At 36.3% G+C, this 24,516-nt stretch overlaps 1 protein-coding gene across 4 annotated transcripts in view; it reads right to left on the bottom strand.

The window, feature by feature from the left end:
• LOC148951004 (serine/threonine-protein kinase 32A) overlaps window positions 1–24,516 on the bottom strand; it is a 368,633-nt gene that overhangs the window by 287,162 nt on the left and 56,955 nt on the right. For 3 of the 4 annotated variants that reach the window (XM_089090551.1, XM_089090550.1, XM_089090549.1), the window contains one exon: window positions 2,134–2,242. In XM_089090551.1, coding sequence (XP_088946677.1) covers window positions 2,134–2,185 — 52 coding nt within the window. In that variant the 5' untranslated portion in view covers window positions 2,186–2,242. Of the gene's footprint in view, window positions 1–2,133; window positions 2,243–23,023; window positions 23,105–24,516 lie in introns of those variants that run through there. The other variant, XR_016141888.1, reaches the window with a different exon arrangement.

The following is a 24,516-nucleotide window of genomic DNA, read 5'->3' as shown; positions in this document are numbered from 1 at the left end:
TAGCGATAAAAAGTTCCCCAGAGGGTTTGAAAGCATACGCTTGCAGAAACCTGGCACGGTTGAAAATGTAAGAAGCAGCATTGTGCCAAGTGTTCGACTACAACATGGACATAGTTGGCTTTAAATTAAACTCAGAAGAGAGCGAAAGGGCCATTTCATAAAATATACATGAAAAGGATACTAACCCCTTTAGAGACTAAGTCAAAAGAGATTGATGGTAAACGATCTTTAAGCTAGCTTAGGAAATTTCCCCAGTGGTCATGTAAAGGGCATCCTAATGCCAAGAATCCAACTACAGTATGAATATTTTTAAGCAGAAATAAAATTTAATAAAATGTCAAGTTTCGGAGTGTTCCATCACTCGCAAGCAAGTGCCATTGGTATTTTTGAATCCGCATGGTCAATTTAGGGGGTGGAGGGTAGGCTAATTCTCGTAGCAGCCCCATTCCGTCGTGGTATGGTTCACATTTTCAACACCTGGCGTCCGGACTATCATATAATCTACCAAGCATACAACTACCCCAAATCAGTATCAGTAAATAAATGAAACCCAAAACGAACAAAAATTAAAGTAAATATTAGAGTCAAACTCAAAACGAGCATAAATTAATGTGAGTAGGGTTCAAAACCCCTATGCTTTCTAAAAGCCAGAATATAATTTGTACTTTACGGAAAAAAAAAATCAAATGAGTTTACTGAGAAAAAAAAGTGCATTGTCAATTTAATATACATATGCTGATATTTATTCCCTAAAATCTTTCCCTAGATTTTAGCGAAAGATTTATTCCCTAAATTCAATCTAAGCATTGCTCGCTTTAAAATCTATTTATTCATTTATATTATTAATTGTTGTATGTTTTTTGTTATGATTGTTTATTTAATTTCTGTTAACTTTGGGTTTCATTTATTCTTTAATAGTAATTTCTGGTCGTTTTTAGCTTGAATTTTATCAGGAAATTGTACCTGCTGATCTGGAGTTTAAAATGGCCTTTACTTTTCTTTGAAAACTTATTTTTCGGAAAGTTTTTTTTAATTAATATGAATAAATAGCTCTTATGAAAGTACTAAATAATCTTTGGCTTAAAGAGCGAGGTATTGACTAGGGGGTGAACCCAATCCTATACGTAATGTTTTCTGTCGTTTTAAGTTTTGATGTTGCTCCTTACTTTCAGTTAAAAAACTTGTTCTTTAATATATAAAATCTGATCTTTTTTTAAATAATGCTGGGAAATCCGGCGCCCCCTTCATAGCAATGTCCCTTCCCCTATGAAACCTTCCTTCATGGAAAGATCCTCCCACATAACTCCAGACCCCCCCCACCCCTCACTACCAGAAAAAATCTCCCCTGAAAACGTCTGTATACTTCCCAATAACCAATATTTTATGTTAACATTGGGTAAAGCTCATAACTTTCAGCCCTCCCCCCGGGGACTTCAGGGGATTAAGTCATCCTAAAAGACATAGTTATCATATTTTTGACAATGCTGAACAAAATGGCTATCTCAAAATTTTAATCGGGTCACTTTGGGAAAAAATGAGCGTGGGAGGGGGCCTAGTTGCCCTCCATTTTTTTGGTCCCTTTAAAAGGGCACTGGAACTTTTAATTTCCGTTCGAATGAGCCATCCCACGATATTCTAGGACCACTGGGTCAATACGATCACCCCTGGGAAAAAAAAACAACAAATAAACACGCATCCGTGATGTTTCTTCTGGCAAAAAATTTTGAAATTCACATTTTTATAGATGGGAGCTTGAAGCCTCTACAGTAGTGTTATCTGATACGCTGAATCTGATGTTGCAATTTTCATTAAGGTTCTATAACTTCTAGGGGGTCTTTCCTCCTTTTTTCGAAAATCAGCCAAATTTTCTCAGGCACGTAACTTTTGATAGGTAGGACTAAACTTGATGAAACTCATATATTTGAAATCAGCATTAAAATCTTATTCTTTTGGCGTATCTATTTGTATCAATTGGTATCTATTGGTATTCGTTTTTTACAGTTTCGGTTGCCATTGAGCCGGGTCACTCCTTACTTACAGTTCGTTACCACGAACTGTTTGAAACGCCCAACTGCACGTGCCTGGATGAGGTTTGGCACTAAAACACTGAATAAAGCAGAAATGTTTTCCTACCATCTTCACTTAGACTAAGAGAGGCTCTTCGAACTGAATGAGAAACTCCCATAGATTCGTCAATACTGGTACTCCTGTCGGTTATGATTGATTAGTACTTAACTTCTCCCTGGAAATGAACGAAAAGATTTAGCAAACCGGTCGTTATACTCAAATAATATATATATTGCTATTTTATTCATTTGACATGAGAATCAATTCCCTGCTCGTTTGTACCAAAAGACATAAATTCTTACCAATTATTAAATAAAAAAAAACAAGTTTTTTAAACTGAAAGTAAGGAGTTACATTAAAACTTAAAACGAACAGAAATTATTCCGTATATGGAAGGGGCTGTACCCTCCTCAACGCCTCGCTCTTTACGCTAAAGTTTGACTTTCTCACAACTCTATTTTTTTAACAATAAAAAACTTTTGCGTAAAGAGCGAGGCGTTGAGGAGGGGACAGCCCCTTCCATATACAGAATAAATTCTGTTCGTTTTAAGTTTTAATATCGCTCCTTACTTTCAGTTTAAAAAACTTGTCTTTTTTTATTTAATTTCTGATCCTTTTTTAGTTAATGCAGCTTTTATTTTGGCTCACCGTCATTGAATAAGTAAACAAAATTTGCATAAAAATTTTACATTTCTTTTGCTAAATGGCTGTCTCTAAATTTGGTTCTGACGTAATTTACAAATTAACTTACGTAACGAACTTCTATATTCGCATATTTTTATTACGTATATTATGGGGTTCGCCCCCTACTCAATACCTCGCTCTTTACGTTAAGTTCAAATCTTGTTCCAATTCTTTAAAAATGACCACTTAATCACAAAGGCCGTTAATTAGAATAAATAGCTCTTATGAAAGTACTAAAAAATGTTTGGCTTAAAGAGTGAGGAATTGACTAGAGGGTGAACCCAATCATATAGCTAATATTTTCTGTTCCTTTTAAGTTTTGATGTTGCTTCCTTACTTTCAGTTGAAAAACTTTTTTTTTATATTTAATTTCTGATTTTTGTTAAATAATGCTGAGGAGTTCGGTGCCTCCTTCATAGCAATGTCCCTTCCCCCATGAAAACTTCCTCCGTGGAAAGATACTCCCACGTAACCCCCAACCCACCCACCCCCCACTACCAGAAAATATTCCCCCTGAAAACGTCTGTATACTTCCCAATAACCAATGCTATATGTAAACATTGGGCAAAGTTCATAACTTTCAGCCCTCCCCCCTGGGGCTTCGGAGGATTAAGTCATCCTAAGAGCCATAGTTATCACATTTTCGGCCATACTGAACAAAATGGCTATCTCAAAATTTTGATTGGGTGACTTTGGGAAAAAAATGAGCGTGGGAGGGGGCCTAGTTGCTCTTCATTTTTTTTGGTCACTTAAAAAGGGCACTAGAACTTTTAATTTCCGTTCCAATGAGCCCTTCTACGATATTTTAGGACCATTGGGTCAATACGATTACCCCTGGGAAAAAAAAAGAAAAAAAAAAGAGACAAATAAACACGCATCCGTGATCTTTCTTCTGGCAAAAACTGGAAAATTCCACATTTTTGTAGATATGAGCTTGAAACCTCTACAGTAGGGTTATCTGATACACTGAATATGATGGTGTGATTTTCATTAAGGCTCTATAGCTTTTAGGGGGTCTTTCCCCTTTTTTTCGAAAATCAGCCAAATTTTCTCAGGCGCGTAACTTTTGATGGGTAAGATTAAACTTGATGAAACTTATATATTTCAAAACAGAAAAATCTGATTTTTTTTTATGTATCTATTGGTATCAGAATTCCATTTTTTAGAGTTTCGGTGACCATTGAGCCGGATCGCTCCTTACTTACACTTCGTTACCACGAACTGTTGGAAATAGAAAAGTAGATTAAGATTTTAACTGGGTACTTGTCGGTTTTTGGAAACTCACCCAAGAAGGAAAGTTAGGTTAATCCTAATGAAAGATAACAAAACTAGATGATAAAATAATACCTTAGAAACAAAATTATAGAAACCTAACCCAACCTAACGTAACCTACTTACCCCCCCTCCCCTAATTTGCCAATATATAACCCAAATTACACAAGTCCAATGCATTGTATCATCCATCACTTGTTTATGTAGCTATATGTTTTTGTAGTAGGAAGATAGAATAGTTTTTAATCAAGAACCTTATACAACCCACGGTAAGCAAAAAAAAAGAATAAAAAAAAGAGAGACTTAAGTATTAAAAAAGGACCTTCTACGAGAAAAGTTTTCCACCCAGGGCCTTGTGAAAGGGTTGAGGGAAGGGTTTAAGGATTTGCTCTGTTACAAATCAAATAATTTAAACTCTTCGATTAAAATCTGAGGCTAACATTAGAAACAAGAAGCTTGGAAACAAAACACTTCTTGGAAATTATTTCTTAAATATTGTTTGGTTAAAACCAAATCTAAAATTATTGAGAGTTATTTGTGAAATATATACAGTACTCACTGTGTTTTGCTTCAAGACACTCGTAATAAAATTTAAGCCTCAGTACTCGTATATATGATAAATGACTGCAAAATCCTAGAAATATACTTTGACAGAACTAAGACGCAGTTTGTGAAATATTTTCTACAACCTTTTACTGTAGAAGAGTACCATAATCGTCGAATTGTCACCAGCGATCTGAAAATTGGAAATCTAGCCATTGACCAATAACGAATTTTATTGTATTTTTTAAGTGAATTATTTTTAAAAAGCCTTCTCCACACGAGAAGTTTTTCAAAGGTAATTAAAGAGTCGCGTGAAACCTAAGATGAACAGAAATAAATACTTTGAAAAAATTTCATCTAAGAGCCACTATTTTTCGTCCACGGTCTTAGCAATAGATGGCAAATGCGATGCACCTAGACAACTTTTTTTTACCCCGTATTTTTTGTCGGAAGTACAAATGTCTCAATGTACCCTTATCCCAGCGTACCCACTTCTCCTCTATGCTTAATAGCTACAATTTAAGAGTTGCTTGAAATCCAAGATGAACAGATATAAAGGATAAAAAATAAGTAAATGAAGCCCTAAACAAACAGACATCAGAGGCAACGCTGTAGCGTTGCCTATAGTAAAGGCCATAGGGCTCCAATGTTTTACTATTATTTTTTTTTTTTCCAGAGGCACTTCAAATGGAAGGGGTCGTCGTAGAAGCTTCAAAGGAGGCTTTTTCGATTGGAAATCACGAGTTCTAGTGCCCTTTTTAATAGTTGAAAATGATTGGAGGGCAACTAGCCCCCCCCCCTCCCAAGCCCATCATTCCCCCAAACACATCCAAACAAAAATTTGAGATAGCCATTTTGTTCACCGTAGTTCATTTACAGATAGAAAATATATTTTTGAGGAGGATACCCCCCCACAATCCTCAGGGCAAGGGTTTTAGGTTATGCCCAGGGGGCATATAAGATTTTTATATAAGGCGTTGTCGTAGAAACTTCAAAACAGGCTCACTCAATTGAAAATTAAAGAGCCAGTGCCCTTTTTAATAGTCGAAAGGGATTAGAGTGTAACTCGCCCCCCCCCCCCCCCCCCACGCCCATCATTTCCCCGAACACATCCAATCAAAATTTTGAGATAGCCATTTTGTTCAGCGTTGTTGATTTCCCGATAGAAAATATATTTTTGAGGAGGATCCCCCCCCCCCCCAACCCTCCGGGCCAGGGGTTTAAGTTATGCCCGGGGGGCATATAAGGTGTTTATAGAAGGCGTTGTCGTAGAAACTTCAAAACAGGCTCATTCAATTGTAAATTCAAGAGCTAGTGCCCTTTTTAATAGTCGAAAGTGATTGGAGTGTAACTAGCCCCACCACGCCCATTATTTCCCCAAACACATCTAATAAAAAATTTTCAGATAGCCATTTTGTTCAGCGCAGTTGATTTCCATATATAAAATATGTTTTTGAGTAGGACACTCCCCCAAAATCCACTAGACAAGGTTTATAAGTAATGCCCTGGGGAAATATTAGGCTTTTATAGAAGGTGTTGTTGTAGAAACTTCAATACAGGCTCATTCGATTGGAAATTAAAGGGCTATTTCCCTTTTTAATAGTCCAAAATGATTGGAGAGCAACAAGCCCCCCCCCCCTCACACCCATCATTTCCCCAAACACATCCAATCAAAATTTTGAGATAACCATTTTGTTCAGCGTAGTTGATATCCAGATAGAAAATATATTTTTGAGGAGGATTCCCCCCCCCCACAACCCTCAGGGAACGGGGTTTAAGTTATGCCCGGGGGGCATATTAGATTTTTATATAAGGAGTTGTCGTAGAACCTTCAAAACAGGCTCACTCGATTGTAAATTAATGGGCCAGTGGCCTTTTTAATAGTCGAAAGGGATTGGAGTATAACTAGCCCCCCCCCCCCCCTCCATGCCCATCATTCCCCCAAACACATCCAATCAAAATTTTGAGATAGCCATTTTGTTCAGCGTAATTGATTCCCAGACAGAAAATATATTTTTGAGGAGGACACTCCCCCACAACCCTCCAGGCCCGGGTTTTAAGTTCTGCCATGGGGACAGATCAGGTTTTTATAGAAGGCGTTGTCGTAGAACCTTCAAAACATGCTCATTCGACTGGAAATTAAAGGGCTAGTGCCCTTTTTAATAGTCGAAAGTGATTGGAGTGTAAATAGCCCCTCCCCCCCCCCCCAGGCCCATCATTTCCCCAAACACATCCAAGCAAAATTTTCAGATAGTCATTTTGTTCAGCATAGTTGATTTCCAGATAGAAAATATATTTTTGAGGCGGACACTACCCCACAACCTTCAGGGCAAGGGTTTTAAGTTATGCCCTGGGGGCATATAAGGTTTTTATAGAAGGCGTTGTCGTTGAAACTTCAAAACATGCTCTTTCGATTGGAAATTAATGGGATAGGGCACTTTTTAATTTTCGAAAGTGATTGGTGGGCAACGAGCCCCCCCCCCCCCCCACGCCCATCATTTCCCCAAACACATCCAATAAAAATTCTCTTATAGCCATTTTTTTCAGCGTAGTTGATTTCCAGATAGAAAATATGTTTTTGAGGAGGACACTCCCCCAGAACTTTCAGGGCAAGGGTTTTAAGTTAAACCCTGGGGGCATATAAGGTTTTTATAGAAGGCGTTGTCATAGAAACTTCAAAAAAGGTTCATTCGATGGGTAATTCAAAGGGATAGTGCCCTTTTTAATAGTCAAAAGTGATTGGAGGGCAACTATCCCCCCTCCCTACGCCATACGGCCATAGTAAAGGCCATACAGCTCCAATGTTTAATTATTATTTTTATTTATTAATTTTTTCCCAGAGGCACTTCATATGGAAGGGGTCGTCGTAAAAGCTTCAAAGGGGGCTCATTCGATTGGAAATCGAGAGTTCTAGTCTCCATTTTAATAGTCAAAAATGGTTGGTGGACGACGAGCCCCCCCCCCCTCCCACGCCCATCAGTCCCTCAAATACCTCAACACAAAATTTTGAGATATCTATTTTCTTACGCGTAGTCGATTCTTAGTTACACAATATAATTTTGTGGAGGACACTCCCCCACAACCCTCAGGGAACGGGGTGGTGATTATGCCCTGGGGGCATATAAGGTTTTTATAGAAGCCGTTGTCGTAGAAACTTCAAAACAGGCTCATTCAATTGGAAATTAAAGAGCTAGTGCCCTTTTTAATAGTCGAAAGTGATTGAAGTGTAACTAGGCCCCCCCCCCCCAACGCCCATCATTCCCCCAACCACATCCAGTCAAAATTTTGGGATAGTCATTTTGTTCTGAGAAGTTGTTTTCAAGATAAAAAATATGTTTTGTAGGAGGAAACTCCCCCAAAACCCTCAGGACAAGGGTTTTAAGTTATGCCCTGGGGGCATATAAGGCTTTTAAAGAAGACGTTGTCGTAGAAACATGAAAACAGGCTCATTCGATTGGAAACTAAAGGGCTAGTGCCCTTTTTAATAGTCGAAAGTGATTGGAGAGCAACTTGCCCCCCCCCCATGCCCATCATTTCCCCAAACACATCCAATCAAAATTCTGAGATAGCCATTTTGTTCAGCGTAGTGGATTTCTAAATAGAAAATATGTTTTTGAGGAGGACACTCCCCCAAAACCTTCAGGGCAAGGGTTTTCAGATATGCGCTGGAGGAATATAAGGTTTTTATAGAAGGCTTTTTCGCAGAACCTTCAAAATAGGTTCATTCGATTGAAAATTCAAATGGATAGTGCCCTATTGAATAGTAAAAAGGGATTGGAGGGCAACTAGCCCCCCCCCTCCCTACACCCATCATTCCCCTAAACACATCCAATCAAAATTTTGAGATAGCTATTTTTGTTTAGCGTAGTTGATTTCCAGATTGACAATATATTTTTGAGGAGGACACTCCCCCACAACCCTCAGGGCAAAGGTTATAAGTTATGCCCTGGGGGCATTTCAGGTTTTTAAAAGACGTTATCGTGGAAACTTGAAAACAGGCTCATTCGATTGGAAATTAAAGGGCTAGTGCCCTTTTTAATAGTCGAAAGTGATTGGAGGGCAGCTAGCCCCCCCCCCCCCCCACGCCCATCATTTCCCCAAACACATCTAATCAAAATTTTGAGGTAGCCATTTTGTTCAGTGTAGCTGATTTCCAGATAGAAAATATGTTTTTGAGGAGGACACTCCCCCAGAACCTTCAGGGCAAGAGTTTTAAGTTATGCCCTGGGGGCATATTAGGTTTTTATAGAAGGCGGTGTCGTAGAAACTTCAAAAAAGGTTCATTCGATTGGAAATTCAAAGGGATAGTGCCCTTTTGAATAGTCAAAAGTGATTGGAGGGCAACTAGCCCCCCCCCTACGCCCATCATTTCCCCAAATAACTCAAAATTTTGAGATAGTCATTTTATTAATAATTGTTGATGTCCGGATAGAAAATAGATTTTCGAGGTGGACACTACCTCACAATCCTTAGTGCAAGGGTGTTAAGTTATGCCCTTGGGGCATATATTTTTTTTATAGAAGATGTTGTCGTAGAAACTTAAAAAAAGGCTCATTCGATTGGTAATTCCGAGGGCTAGTGTCCTTTGTAATAGTCATAAGTGATTTGAGGGCAACTAACCCCCTCTCATGCCCACCATTTCCCCAAACACATCCAATCAAAATTTTAAGACAGCCATTTTATTAAACGTAGTTTTAAGTTCTGGAAATTAGGTCTTTTAGGATTACAACTCCCCCAAAGCCCTTAGGGCAAGGGTTGTTATTTAAGGATTCGCCGAATACTTCATATTATTTCTTTTGGAAGAATGATCGTATAAACTTTAAAGGGCTCGTTTGATTGGAAATTGAAAGTTCTTGTTCACTTTTTTAGAGTCAAAAGAGATTGAAGGGCAACTAGCCCCTCTCCCTCCTCCACGCTCTCAATGCATCAGAAAAAAATTTTGAGATAGATATTTTGTTAAAATAGTTCAAATTTCTGATAACAAAAAACTCCGGTGTCGACACAGCCCACCAGGGCCCAGGGGTAGGCGTTGTAAGTTGTACCCTGGGGCATAACTTATTAAGGGGGGCTTATAACTTATGGGAAGGGGTTTTGTATGGGAAGAAAACATAGGAAATCTATTATAATTATCCAATTATAAGGTTGAAATACACACTCTGTGTTAGATGCAATATTGCTTTGGCACACAAATTCCTATTTAGGTCAATTCAAAACGGCCGTGATCCCTTTGTGTCAGCAAATGAAATGGTCTAAACCCCCTTATTGGAGCTATTTTTTCAATCCATTTATTGTTGTCAATCGCTGTCCACAAGTTATGCAAGCTTTCTATTGTTCATATATAAGGTTGTTATCAAAGAGGTAATCGTATAGACTTTGATAAAAGCCTCATTCGATTTAAATTGAAAGTTTTAGATCCGTTTTTTAAAGTCAAGAATAACCGGACAGTAAGCACCCCCCCCCCCCCCATGCCAAAAAAAAAACTTGAAACTTTTTGCAATCAAAATCGAACAAAGATTAATTAAGAAAACACTTTCCGAAATATAAATTTCTCAAAGAAAAGTAAAGGCTATTTTAAACTTAATCTCAGGATATACAAATACCTGTTAAAATTCAAACTCAAAACGGCCAGAAATTACTGTTAAAGAATAAATGAACCCCAAAACGAACAGAAATTACATAAACAAACATAGCAAAAAACATACAACAAGTAATAATATAAATGAATGGATAAATCTTAAAGCGAGTAATGCTTGGATTGAATATGAAAATCTAGCTTAAAACGAAAACAAATATTTTGCTATTAAAGTATAAATGAAACTTAAAACGAACAGAAATTAAATAAACAATCAATGATAATAAAACATAAAATATATAATAATGTAAATGAATAAATAAATCTTAAAACGAGTGAAACTTAAATTGAATATGCAAATCAAGTTTGGATCGAATAAAAATAACTACAAACAAGAGTTTGGGTATCGTCTCACTGCAGAAGCCTAAAACCTACTGCGTCATTGGCGCTTTACTGAAAACGAATTATATTACAAATGTTTTCTTTTGTACTTAATATTGAAAATAAATATTAAAATTGCTGTAAAATTTTGAACTGATGAGACTTTAGCAATTAATATCATTATGCATCAGATATTCAGTTTATCTTATTAGTTCTTTTCAAGATTGGGCCAAAGAAATATAGTTTTTCTGCAAACGAAATTTGAATACTGTCCACTTCTTTAACTGTAAAAACCTAATGCCTTTTGTGTCATTAGCGCTTCACTGAAAACAAATTGCTCGTATATTACAAATTTATTATTTTCCAGTTCTTACAGCATTGAAAATGAAAATAAAAATTACAGTGAAAAAAAAACTAGAACTGATTGATCTTTCAACAATTAATATGATTATATATCTATTATTCAATTTGATTTTGTTTATACTTTCCAAGACTGTTCAAGACTCATAAAGTTTTGCCATTTTTTTTAACTGTGCCATTTTTTTTAACTAATCGTGTTAGTTTGTTATGAAAACATTCTATGGCTTCTAGGCATTTCTATTTGAGCGGAAAACTGCACCTCAAACTTTGTGGAACATGTATTTTCTTGCATGAAACACCAAAATATAATAAAATGTCAAGTTTCGGAGTGTTCCACCACTTGCAAGCAAGTGCCATTGGTATTTTTGAATCCGCACGGTCAATTTAGGGGGTGGAGGGTAGGCTAATTCTCGTAGCAGCCCTATTCCGTTGTGGTATGGTTCACATTTTCAACACCTGGCGTCCGGACTATCATATAATCTACCAAGCATATAACTACCCCAAATCAGTATCAATAAATAAATGAAACCCAAAACGAACAAAAATTAAAATAAATATTAGAGTAACGAGCAAAACCCCTATGCTTTCTAAAAGCCAGAATATAATTTGTACTTTACTGAAAAAAAATTCAAATGAGTTTACTGAAAAAAATGTGCATTGTCAATTTAATATACATATGCTGTTGTTTATTCCCTAAAATCTTAATTTAATTTTTGATTTCTTAAAGTTACAAAAGTGAAAATATTCCAAAGAATTGTTTTCAATAAAGTGCCAATGACACAATAGTTTTTAGGCTTCTGCAGTGAAACGATACCCAAACTCTTGTTTGTAGTTATTTTTATTCGATTCAAACTTGATTTGCATATTCAATTTAAGTTTCACTCGTTTTAAGATTTATTTATTCATTTACGTTAATATATATTGTATGTTTTGTTCGCATTGATTGTTTATTTAATTTCTGTTCGTTTTAAGTTTCATTGATACTTTAATAGCAAAATATTTGTTTTCGGTTTAAGCTAGATTTTCATATTCAATCCAAGCAATACTCGCTTTAAGATCTGTTTATTCATTTATATTATTACTTGTTGTATGTTTTTTGCTATGATTGTTTATTTAATTTCTGTTCGTTTTGGGTTTCATTTATTCTTTAATAGTAATTTCTGGTCGTTTTGAGTTTGAATTTTAACAGGTATTTGTATCTCCTGAGGTTAAGTTTAAAATGGCCTTTACTTTTCTTTGAAAAACTTATTTTTCGGAAAGTTTTTTTTAATTAATCACAATAAAAAACTGAGTCAGGCTAAAAAAGAGTAGGTAATAAGAGGAACGGGACTAACGCCCCCCGTGCCTTTTAGAGACCAAAAAGTAATTTGCAATTTACTGAGAACATCCTTATTCTCATTTTATCGAAAAAAGAGAAAAAAAATCGGCATCTTAACCAACATAAGTATAAAAAACTAACACATTAATGTAGATTGTGAGATTAATATATATGCTGATATTCATTCCTGAAGATCTTATTATTTTGGGTTTATTAAATTTTGGAAAAGGAAAAAATTAAAATGAAGTTTGTTTTCAGTAAAGTACAAATCTATGTTTTGGTCTTTAAAAGGAACGGGATCGCTAACCCCACTCCTCTTATCTTCTTCACGTTTGAAGTTTGACTCAGTTATATATTATAATTTCTTCTCGTATTGGGGTTTAGTTTATTCATTTATTGTGGTTTATGATGGTTTTACGCTTGAAAACATTTAACGTTATTTCTGGTAATATTTGGTGTAATGTAGCTTTTTACTTTTCGTAGAAAATTTTTTCAGTGGAAAAAGTTTTAAAATTAATTTCTGTTCGTTTTTAATTGACTTTGTCCTATTTATTGGTTAAAAAAAGAATTGTTTAAACATTTTTGGTTTTTCTCTATAAAAATCTAGGTTTTAGCTGGCTATCTATATATTTGAAAAAATGTTTCAAATATTTTTTTTTATTAATTTACACCCTTTTGAAGATATAGAAGCAAGTTCTCCTCAACTTCTCCTGAAAATTTAAACTTATTAACGTATGCTATTCCTAAGAAACTGTATCTATGCTATTTTAGCGTCTTGGATGTACCTACACATTTTTGGTGTAGATTATAGGCAGCGCTATAGCGCTGCCTAAGTGAAGAACGATGTTGGGATAATATATTACTGTTTTTTTTAGGCTAGGGCCCTTCGTATTGAGTGAGTTGTCGTAGAAACTTCAAAAAAGGCTCATTCGATTGGAGATTAAAAGGGCTAGTGGCCTTTTCAATAGTCAAAAGTGATTGAAGGGCAACTTACCCCCCTCCCACGACCACCATTTCCCCAAGCACATCCAATCAAAATTTTGAGATAGCCATTTTCTGCAACGTAGTTGAAAGGTCTGGAAAGTAATCTTTGAGGATGACAACCCCCACAGCCCTCAGGACAAAGGTAGTATGTAATGCCCTAGGGGCATATAAGGTTTTTATACAAAACGTTGTCGTAGAAACTTCAAAATGGACTCGTTTGATTGGAAGTTAAGAGGGCTAGTGCCCTTTTTAACAATCGAAAGCGATCGGAGGGCAAATGCCCCTCCCCCCACGCCCATCATCTCCCCAAACACTTTCGATTGAAATTTTGATATAGCCATTTGGTTCAACATAGTTGAAAGATCTAGAAATTATGTCTTTCAGAATGATAACCCCCGCACAGTCCCCAGGGGAGGGATTGTAAGTTATGCCCTTAGGGCATATAAGTCTTTTATAGAAAGCGTGGTGGTAGAAACTTCAAAAAGGGCTCATTCGATTGGAAATTGAGAGGACTAGTGCATGTTCTATTACCCGGAAGTTATCAGAGGGCCAATGCCCCACTCACGCCCATCATTTCCCCAAACACTTCTAATCAAAATTCTGAGATAATCATTTTGTTCAACGTAGTTGAAACGTCCTGAAATTATGTCTTTGAGGATGACAAACCACCACAAGCCCCCAGGGCAAGGGTTGTAACTTATGCCTTGGGAAGATATAAGGTTTCTATAAAAAGCGTGGTCATATAAACTTCTGAGGGGGCTCATGGGATTGTTAATTGGAAGCTCTAGTGTCCTTTTTAAGAGTCAAAGTGATCGGAGGGCAGCTAACCATCCCCCCCCTCCCCAACGCACAGACACACACGTTGTATTGTCCCGAAATTGATATAATAGAAATTTTGAGATAGCCCTTCTATTCAAAAAAGTCTAGATATCATATAACAAGGCTTTTGGGGTTAAAAGAAACCCAAAGAGCCTGGGGGCAAGGGTCTCAAGTTATGCCCCGGGGGCATTTAAGGTTTTTATGGAAGGGATGGTTGTATAAACTTTAGAGTAGGCTCATTTGGTTGAAAATGAGTAGTTCTAGTTCCCTTTTAAGAGTCAAAGATGATGAATGGGAGCTAGCCCCCAATTGTGAGATAGCGATTTTGCTCAAAATAGCCCAAGTAACATATAACAATGCCTCTAGGGATGAAGCAGCCCCCCAGTGCCCTAGGGATAGGGTTGCAAGTCCTGTCCTGGAGGCATATAAGGTTTATATGGAACGGGTGGTCGTATTAACTTTACTTGGCCTCATTTGATTTGAAATTGGAAGCTATAGTGCCTATTTTAAGAGTCAAAAGTGATTTAAGACCAACCAGCCCCTCCCCCCTCTCATCATTTCCCCAACGACATTCAATCAAAATTTGGATATAGTAATTTTATTCATTGTAATTTAAGGGTCCGGAAATTATGTCTTTGAGGAAGGCACCCCCTCCCCCACAGATCTCAGGGCAAAGTTTTTAAGTTATGCCCAGGGGGCATATAAGGTTCTTATAGAAAGGGCAGTTGTATATACTTCGGAGAGGACTCATTGGATTGATAATCAAAATTTCTAGTGCCCTTTTCAAGAGTCAAAGTGATTAGAGGGCCCCTACCACCACCCCCCCCAACACGTCGCGTTTTCCCGATATACACCGAATAAAAAAATTTGAGACAGTCATTTTATTCAAAATAGTCCGATGATCATATAACAAGACTTTTGGGATTGATACAAACCATCAGAACCTTAGGGTGAGGGTTGTAAGTTATACCGCGGGGCATTTAAGGTTTCTGTGGAAGGGATGGTTTTTTAAGTTTAGAAGAGGCTAATTTCGTTGAAAATTGGATTTTTTTTTAAGTGTCAAAAATGATAGAGGGTATTTAACATCCCCCCCACGATAACCCCTCTTTTCACCAAACGCATTTGATTGAAATTATAAGATAGTAATTTTGCTCAAAATGATCCAAAGAACACACAATAATACCTCTAGGGTTGACACCACCCCCCCCCCCCCAGCGCCCTGGGAATAGAGTTGTAAGTTATGCCATGAGGGCACATAAGGTTTTTATGGGAACGCCCGTATAAACTTCAGATTTGGCTCATTTAGTTTGAAATTGGAAGTTATACAGCTCTTTTTAAGAGTCAAAGTGATCTTAGAGCAACCACCACCGCCCCCCCCCTCCACGGTCATCATTTCCCTTAACACCTCCAATCAAAATTACGAGATAAAATTTTTATTTGTCTTAGTTGAAGGGTCCAGAAATTATGTCTGTGAGGAAGACACCCCCCCCCCCTACAATTCTCAGGACAAGGGTTGTAAGCTATGTCCTGGGGGCATATAAGGCTCTTATAGAAAGGGTGGTAGTTTAGGCGTTGGAGGGAACAAATTAAATTGGTAATCAGAAGTTCTAGTGCCCTTTTTAAGAGTCAAGAGATCAGAGCGCAGTTATCCCCCCCCCCCCAACACACACACAAACACGTCGTGTTTTTCCTAGGTGCATAGACAGAAATTTTGCGACAGTCCTTTTATTCGAAACAGTCCAAAAATCATATAACAAGGCTTTAGGGGTTGATACAAACCACCAGAGCTTGGGGGCAAGGGTTTTAAATTATGCCCAGGGTTATCTAAGGTTCTTATGGAAGGAGTGGTTGTAGAAACTTTAGAAGTGGCTCATTTGGTTGAAATGGGAAGTTCTAGTTCCCTTTTAAGAGTCGATAATGATAGAGGTCAACTAGCCCTCCCTCCCCCCCCCCCCCAACTACCCCTCTTTTCACCAAACGTATCTGATTGAAACTATGCAATGGCAATTTTGTCTAAAATAGTCCAAGAAGATATAACAATGCCTCCAGGGTTGGCACAACCCCCCAGACCTAGGACCAGACCAGGGGCAAGGGCTTTAACTTATTCCCTAGGGACATATAAGGTTTTCCAGGAATGGATGCTCGCATTAAATTTAGATGGGTCTCATTTAATTTTAAATTGGAAGTTATAGTGCCCTTTTTAAGAGTCAAAGGGCTACTGCTACTACTACTGCTACTAAGGCTAAGCCCACTACTATTAACTCTACTCCTACTGTTTCTACTTTACCTACTGGTGCTACTACTACTACTAACAAACCTAAGGGTATTAAGGCGAAAATTTTGGGCAATGATATAACTGTATTGATATAAATCGGAACACGCTATGCCAACATAAGGTTGCCAAGAGGACGTATCAGTGATGCTTCAGGACCGGTTGATGTTATTAAATTAAAAATGTCATCGTGTGTTGATGGAGAAATTGAAAAACCAAAGGTTATATGTGCATACTGCTAATAATGGTACTACTACTACTACAAATATATCTTCTACACAAGCTCAAGGTATTAAGTTGAAGCTTTCAAGGAATATTTAGAAGGGTGTTGAACCAAATCAAATCGAACTATGATCACGCAGATTGTCAATAGTATAACAAATGCAATATCATAATAGCGGCTTACATTATTAAGTTAGAACTTTCAGCCTAAGTTGTGACAGATTTTGAAATGGCCAGAAGAAATTATGTATATGCTTTGATACTACTTCTTCGGTTACTGCGACTAATGACACTGAGGGCATTAAGTTGAAACGTTTCGGGGGAGTTTCAATTAAATGAAAAAACTATACGCATGCAAATTATAAAGGGCATATAAGAAAAATCACAGGCAGTGTTGCTCTATCATAGCTAGTAATATCGTTGACGTTTTAAAGGAGCTAATTTGATTGGAAAATCAAAGTCTTAGTACCCTTTTTGCGAGTCAAAAGTGATTGGAGCGCCATCAACCCTCCTCTTTAGCTTATGATTTTCCAAACACTTCCAATCAAAATTTAGGATAACCATTTTGTTCAGCATAGCTGAACGGTCTTGTAACTGTATCTTTGGGGCTACTGCATAGGTCAACCCCCCCAGTTACGTAATCTGCCCATTATTTTTTAAAACTAAATTTTGCCTTAAGATTAAATTCAAAAGCACTGTCTTTATGCTGATTATCAATAAGACATCTCAACAGTATCCCAAGAACGACTGAGGATATTATGTTCAAACTTTTTGGCCCACTTCCATTACTACTTCTGCTCTTAAAATTTAACTAAATCAACAGAGTGTAAGTGTATCCAAGCTGTCAAAGAGCATAGATAGAATTTTATGGGAATGGTATCAAGTTTTGTTTTTCAGGTCAATTAAAGGAGGTAAACACTGCTATTTCTGTCCAGATTTTTAAAAGGGTGTATTTTGTTAAAAATTGTTGAAAAATTTTCTCCGTTATACAAATAGCAGGCCAAAGTATAAATTATTAAAGAAAAACCGAAAAGATTTAAACTTTTTTTTCCCTAAAAAAGACTATGCCAAAATAAAACAAACAGAAATTAATTAGAAAAAACAATTTTCCACAAAATAAGTTTTTCAAAGAGATGTAAAGAACTAAACCAAAAATGAGCAAAAATAAAATCAAATAATCGACCAAGCGTATCAGCAAAACGAACGAACGAAACCCAAAACGAACAGAAATAACAACAAATAACCGATTCAAACTCAAAACGGGCAAAAATTAATATGAGTAGGGCTCAAAACCCCAATACCTTTCCGAGGCCAGAATTTAATTTGCACTTTAGTAAAAAAAAATAACTTTTAAGTGTTTTCACTCTCATAACTTTAATGACATTTTAAGGAATAAATATCAGAAAACGTATATTAAATTGACAATGCACATTCATTTGTATTTTTTATTTGTATTGACTACATAGGCAAGCATTTTTTGATTCATTTCAACATCCCCCTCAATATTTCTTGAAAAAGTACCAGATATTTCGGTCACATATACAGTGACCGTCATCAGTAGTACTACTGATGACGGTCATTGTATATGTGATCGAAATACCTGGTATTTTTTGTGAATTTCTATACACTGTCTATTAAAAAGGATTTTATCCCTATTTTGAACTTTTATTTTATCGTTATGAAAAGGCAGTGTGGTCTCCGAAATTATCTATGTCATACTTATGGGGATGATTTTACCAAAAATGTTTATAAATTTATAAACACTCATAAAAAACATGCAAATGTTTTCAACCAGCAGGATTTTCTTCTACAATGTAAGAAGATGAGAATTGTGCCACTTTTACTAAAATTCAATTTACATTTTGGCACTTTCAAGGAAGAAAAGTTTGAACGAAGCTTACATTTCAATACTTTAAATCACATTATTAAGAATAAAAGTCGAAAAACAGCTTCAATAGTGAGAGATAAACTTTCCATGGAAAATCTTATACCAAAAAAGGTTAGTGTAAGTGACTTTTGTTTTATTCAACAAATAGGAAACATTCACTTCAATCATGACTTTCGCCTTTCCAGAGAAAGATTTCTAAAAAAGTTTTTGAAATTATCAACAAATAATGCGGTAATACCTTTGTCAATTCTTGGACCAGGTGTGATTAATTTTTCGTCAAGAACTTTAACGATACAAGAACAATCAGTGCTTGAAAAGGGTCCGAAATTTTGTTTTAAACCAGATAAAGTCCCCGTGGAAGCAATATCTCTTCAATAGAAACATCTTTGCATAAAAACGCAAATCTAATAAAAGATGTTAGGTTAGTAAGAGCTTCTATGGTAAAAACCCTTTCTAATTTTGTATTGAAGCCAGAATTTCCTAGTACGACCATCAAAGACATAAGAATTCTAAAAAACATGAAAAATGATGGTTCAATTACCATTACAATAGCAGATTAGAGCAACACTTTAGTTGTTATGAATACTGAGGACTGCGAATAAAAATTAAGAAGTTTACTAAATGATGAAAAAACATACAAGAAGCTATCGTATAATAAAATAAAATATCGTAAAATAATTTATTAAACTCCTTTTTAATAAAAATGAGTTTTACTACTGATGACGGTCACTGTATATGTGACCGCTATATTTGGTATTTCTTGTGAATTTTTATACACTGTCTATTAAAAAGGATTTTATCCCTATTTTGAACTTTTATTTTATCGTCATGGAAAGGCAGTGTAGTCTCCGAAATCATTTAATACTCTTCGGCTTAGTAGTAGTAGTAGAAGCAGTAGTAGTATGCAAATAGTACCTATTGCTTGATTCAACATACCCCTCAACATTCATTGAAATTTTCAACTTAATAATCTAATGTGTTCCTAGTATATAACTGTTACACCCTTTTAATTATCCGCACCGACATAGTGTGTTTCGATTTAGCTCAACATCCCCTGAAATTTTCACCTTAGATCCAGTTGTAGTGCTAGCAGTAGTAATATTAGTAGTAGTAGTCGTAGTACTAGGTTTAATAGCAGTTGTAGTAGTAGTAGCACTTGTAGTAGCATTGAAAATGATGCCTTTTGTTTAGCTCAACATCCCCCTTAACATGTCCTGAAACTTTCAACTTGTTGCAGAAAGTAAGTTTTGATTTAGTTCAATATCTCTCTTAATCATGTCCTGAAAGTTTCACCTTCATTCCTATAGCTTTAGCAGTACTAGTAATAGTAGTTGTGGCAGTCGTAACAGAAGAAGCAGTGGTAGTAGTAGTAGTAGTACTATTACTAAAAAGCAGGATACAAATATTGTCTTTGGGCTAGTTCAACATCCCCAACAACATGCCCTGTAAGTTTCAACTTAACAGTCCAACCAAGTCCTAAGATGTTGCTGCTGGTGTGCGTGTAACTGAACCACCGTGTAACTGAACCCCAAGCAACTGAACCACTGTAACTGAACCACCGTGAAACTGAACCACCGTGCAATTGAACCACCGTGCAACTGAACCCCCGTATAACCGTACCCCCGTGTAACTGAACCCCCATGTAACTCAACCACCGGTCAACTGAACCCCATTTAACTAAACCCTATTATAACTAAACCCCCGTGCAACTCAACCCCATTTATCGGAACCCCCATGTAATTAAACCCCCATGTAAATAAATCCCAGTGTAACTGAATTCCCGTGCAACTGAACCACCGTACAACTGAACCACTGAGCAACTGAACCACCGTGAAACTGAACCACTGCGCAACTGAACCACCGTGTAACTGAACCATCGTGCAACTGAACCACCGTGCAACTGAATCCTCGTGTAACTGAACCATCGTGCAACTGAACCACTGAACTCAGATTTTCAGTTCTCTAAGAATATTAGGCAATATCATTGGGTAAAACACAAGCTAGAAAATCTACATGTTCAACCTTGTTGAAATTGTTTGTTTCTTAAATTCATGATATAAACGCCTGTCAAAAGTAGTCACGAAAAAACTTTGTTTTATTTTTGCAAAAGAAAAAGAAGATTCGAAGTCACAAACCATTAAAGCTGATTTATTACTCTGTTTTTCAGATGAATCAGACCTTTTGGACGTTAAGTAATAAACATATGTGTTGAAAATATTTGACCTTTGTGAATCTAGATAACGACTTTTGATCAGATGTCCTTGAGGAAATTGCAACTAAAAAGGACATGGGAGGGGGACTGGTTGCACTCCAGCCTTTTTTTCAACATTCCTTCAACTTGCTCTGAAAGTTTAACTTCATATCCTCAGGTTTATACCCTTAGCTGTTCTCGACACATTGCAGATACATTGTCTTTTAAAACTGGATGCACATTGTACCTCTTGATTTAGTTGAAGATGTTACTAAATATTTTCCAAATAATGTGACGGCTGATACCATCAGCCATTGTAAATGTTCCTGGTATTTCCTTTTCACAACCAATAAAGGAATAAATGCTTTTTAATTGTGTTTGGCATTCTTCTTGGCATTTCCCTAAGGTTTGACCTTAATGCTGCATGCTTTTTTTTATTAATAGCACCAAACATACCATCTTTTCTTGATAAAAAAAAACTTATATGTTAACAATAGGCAGATTGCATAACTTACAGCCCTTGCACCAGAGGGTTATGAACCATAGTTATTTAACTAGGGTATAGATATTTAACCTTTGAACTATTTTAAATAAAATGGCCGTCTCAAAATTTAGATCGGATGTATTCGGGGAAAAAATAGGGTGGGGTGGAAGCCCTCCGATCAATTTTAACTCTGAAAAAGTGCACTGGAAATTTTGATTTCCAATTGAATTAGCCCCCCCCCCAAAAGATCATACAAATTATTTTCTACAAAAACCTTATGTGTTAGCAATGAGCAACTAGCTTAACTTACAGCCCTTGCCCCAAATGCTGCTGTTGGGGTTGTTAACCCCAAAGGCATGGTTATTTGACCTTCAGACTATTTTGAACAAAAAGTTTATTTTTATTTTGATCGGATGTATTGGGGGGGGGGGGCGAAATGTCGGTTATGAGAGAAAGGCTGATTGTCCTCTTATTACCTTTGATTCTTCAAAATTGATTTCAAAATTCAACACAGCAACTCACTATGCTTTTAACACTGGATTAGTAAAAAATACTTATTGCAGTTTTCTAGCTTAAGCTAGTATCACTGATGTGGTCAGTGTTTACTTTACTACGGTTTAAAATTTAAATAAATTTTAGTGGAATTGTTTGAGCCGTTTTAATAATATGAAAAAAAAAAATGCAGACATAAGCATATCATTTGTTTGTATTGATACAATATGAAATTATATTAAATATAATTTATCATTAAAAGATGACACATCAGATATAAAACTGGGTGAACACTCATACAAAAATGGCACAATTCAGTTTTTAACGCATACTAATACTACAATATAAAATTATCTCAACTAGATAGGAATCAATTCCTAAAAACCAAGCCAGAATCGAGTTTTCCAACAAATTAAATATATATGTTTACGGGAGATGGATAGAAAGATCTCCTAATTTTAGTGGAGCTCTTTCTAATAATGGGCCCTCTCTAATTCCTCTCCTAACTTCAGATTTTTCTTTTTAACGGATCTCCTCACCGCTGGAAAAATACTCTTACATCCCCCCCCCCACATTATCTATACATGAAAAAATAAAAATAATAATGTGAAGAAAAATCGGCGATATTTTCAGTCAGTGAAAAAGGGAAACAAAATGAAAAAGTCAAGACCAGTCATCTGCATCTTACACATTAGGCATGCAGACCCGCTATACTTTACCAAAGTATTTGGACAGTATGAAGTTAGAAAACAATTCTTTCTACATATTGTGGAAAAAAATTGCTGTAAATTGAACTCGCCAATGACGCAGTAGGTTTTAGACTTTTACAGTGAGAGAAGGAGGCAATACCTAAACTCTTATTTGTAGTGATTTTTGTTCGTTTTAAGCTAATTTGCATATTCAATTTAAGTTTCACTCGTCTTAAGATTTATTTATTAATTTACATTAATATCTATTGTATGTTTGTTTGTATTGATTGTTTATTCAATTTCTATTCGTTTTAAGTTTCATTTATACTTCAATAGGAAAATATTTTTTTTCGGTTTAAGCTTGATTATCATATTCAATCTAAGCATTACTCGCTTTAATATCTATTTATTCATTTGTATTATTACTTGTTGTATGTTTTTACTATGATTGTTTTTTTAATGTCTGTTCGTTTCGGGTTTCATTTATTCTTTAATAGTAATTTCTGGTCGTTTTGAATTTGAATTTTAACAGGTATTTGTATCTGCTGAGCTTAAGTTTAAAATGGCCTTTACTTCTCTTTGAAAAACTTATTTTTCGGAAAGTTTTTTTTAAATTAATAGATAGAAATATTCTTGAAACTCTTAAAGGAGCAAATTCGATATAAAGTTAAAAGTTGTAGGGCTGTTCTAGAGCTATACAAAAATGTGGCTCAGTCCCACTTTCTAGGGCTATAATGATATAAAGTACGTGAGGGCTAGGATCCGTGTTGCAGTTGAAGGATTACCAAAGATTGTCCTTGTTTTCCAACCATCTAGGACCAAACGAGGTTCTTGTCCATTATTCAGAAAACACCAAGAATTTGGATCTGCAAGATCAGACAATAACCAGTCTGTATTCGGAGACAATTAACTTAGGCTCAAGGGAAAAACTACGATAAATTTTTCGTTATTCATATTATTGAATTACGAATAAATTAAAAATACCACTCAATGCCTTTTTTATGCTCTTTCCAAATATAATCGTCATTTTTGTCGAAAATGAATTTTACCCCCACCCATATATATATATCAATTAAGGGTATATATTTGCACATTAGGGGGGTGGGGGTAAATTTTGTTTCTGATGTAAATGAGAGGTAAGTTTAAACTTTCCCCCCACCCCCCTAATGTGCAAATATAAACCCTGACATAGTATATATAGAGGTGGGGGGTAAAATTCATTTCTAACAAAAATGATTATTATATTTGAAAAGAGCATAAAAAAGGCATCGAGTGGTATGTTTACTTTATTTATTTGTCCATGCACCGCCGTTATATTTAACCTCCTGCCCCCTAATATGAAAATATATTGCCCATACTATATATATCCTATCTATCTCCCAAGCGTTTCACTTGTTTTAAACCGTATATCTGTAAATTGAATCAACTTTGGGGTTTTCTGAATAATGGACAAGTACCCCAAAGGAAACCCAGGTTATCAGCTAATGAAGTTGACAGATGTCATAAGGAAATATTTAAGGGAAATAAGGACTTTTTGGGAGGGTTTTAAAGGGAAGCTCTCCATCAATTTTGATGGAGGAGGAGCGTGAGTAGCCGTGTAAAGTTTCTAATTTGTGTTTTACCCAGTGTAAGTATAGTGGTTGAGTTGCACAAGGGTTCAGTTGCACGAGGGTTCAGTTGCACGGCAGTTCAGTTTCACAGTGGTTCAGTTGCAGGGTGGTTCAGTTGTGCGGTGGTTCACTTGCACGAGGGTTCAGTTACATGGTGGATCAGTCACATGGGGGTTTAGTTAAATGGAGTTGAGTTACAGGGGGTTGAGTTACACGAGAGTTCAGTTAAAGGGGGTTCAGTTGCATGAGGGTTCAGTTGCACAGGGGTTCAGTTGCACGGGGGTTCATTTGTACGGTGGTTCAATTGCAGGGTGGTTTAGTTGCACGGTGGTTCAGTTACAGGGATTCAGTTGCTTAGGGTTCAGTTACCCGGGGGTTCAGTTACAACAGAACCGCTGCTGCTACGCCCTTTTTACAAATTTCTTACATGTAAAGAGTTTTTTTTAACTCAACATCCCCCTCAATATCCCATATAGTTTTATATAATATATTCTATATAATCTGTTTCGATTTAATCAGCATTCCCCAAACATTCCCCGAAATTTTCACCTTAATCCCATTGGCCTCGGTAATAGCGTTATTCGTAAGGCCAGTAGTATTAGCAGTGTGTATATAGTGCATTTTGGTTAATACAACATCCCCCTCAACATACCTTGAAAGTTTCAACT

This window comes from Artemia sp. Qi Xiang Cuo, chromosome 6, assembly GCF_049724085.1.
Source record: "Artemia sp. Qi Xiang Cuo chromosome 6, ASM4972408v1, whole genome shotgun sequence".
Taxonomy (NCBI): Eukaryota; Metazoa; Arthropoda; class Branchiopoda; order Anostraca; family Artemiidae; genus Artemia; species Artemia sp. Qi Xiang Cuo.
Note: the sequence above shows the minus strand (reverse complement) of the source record. Positions and strands in the feature narration are given on the sequence as shown.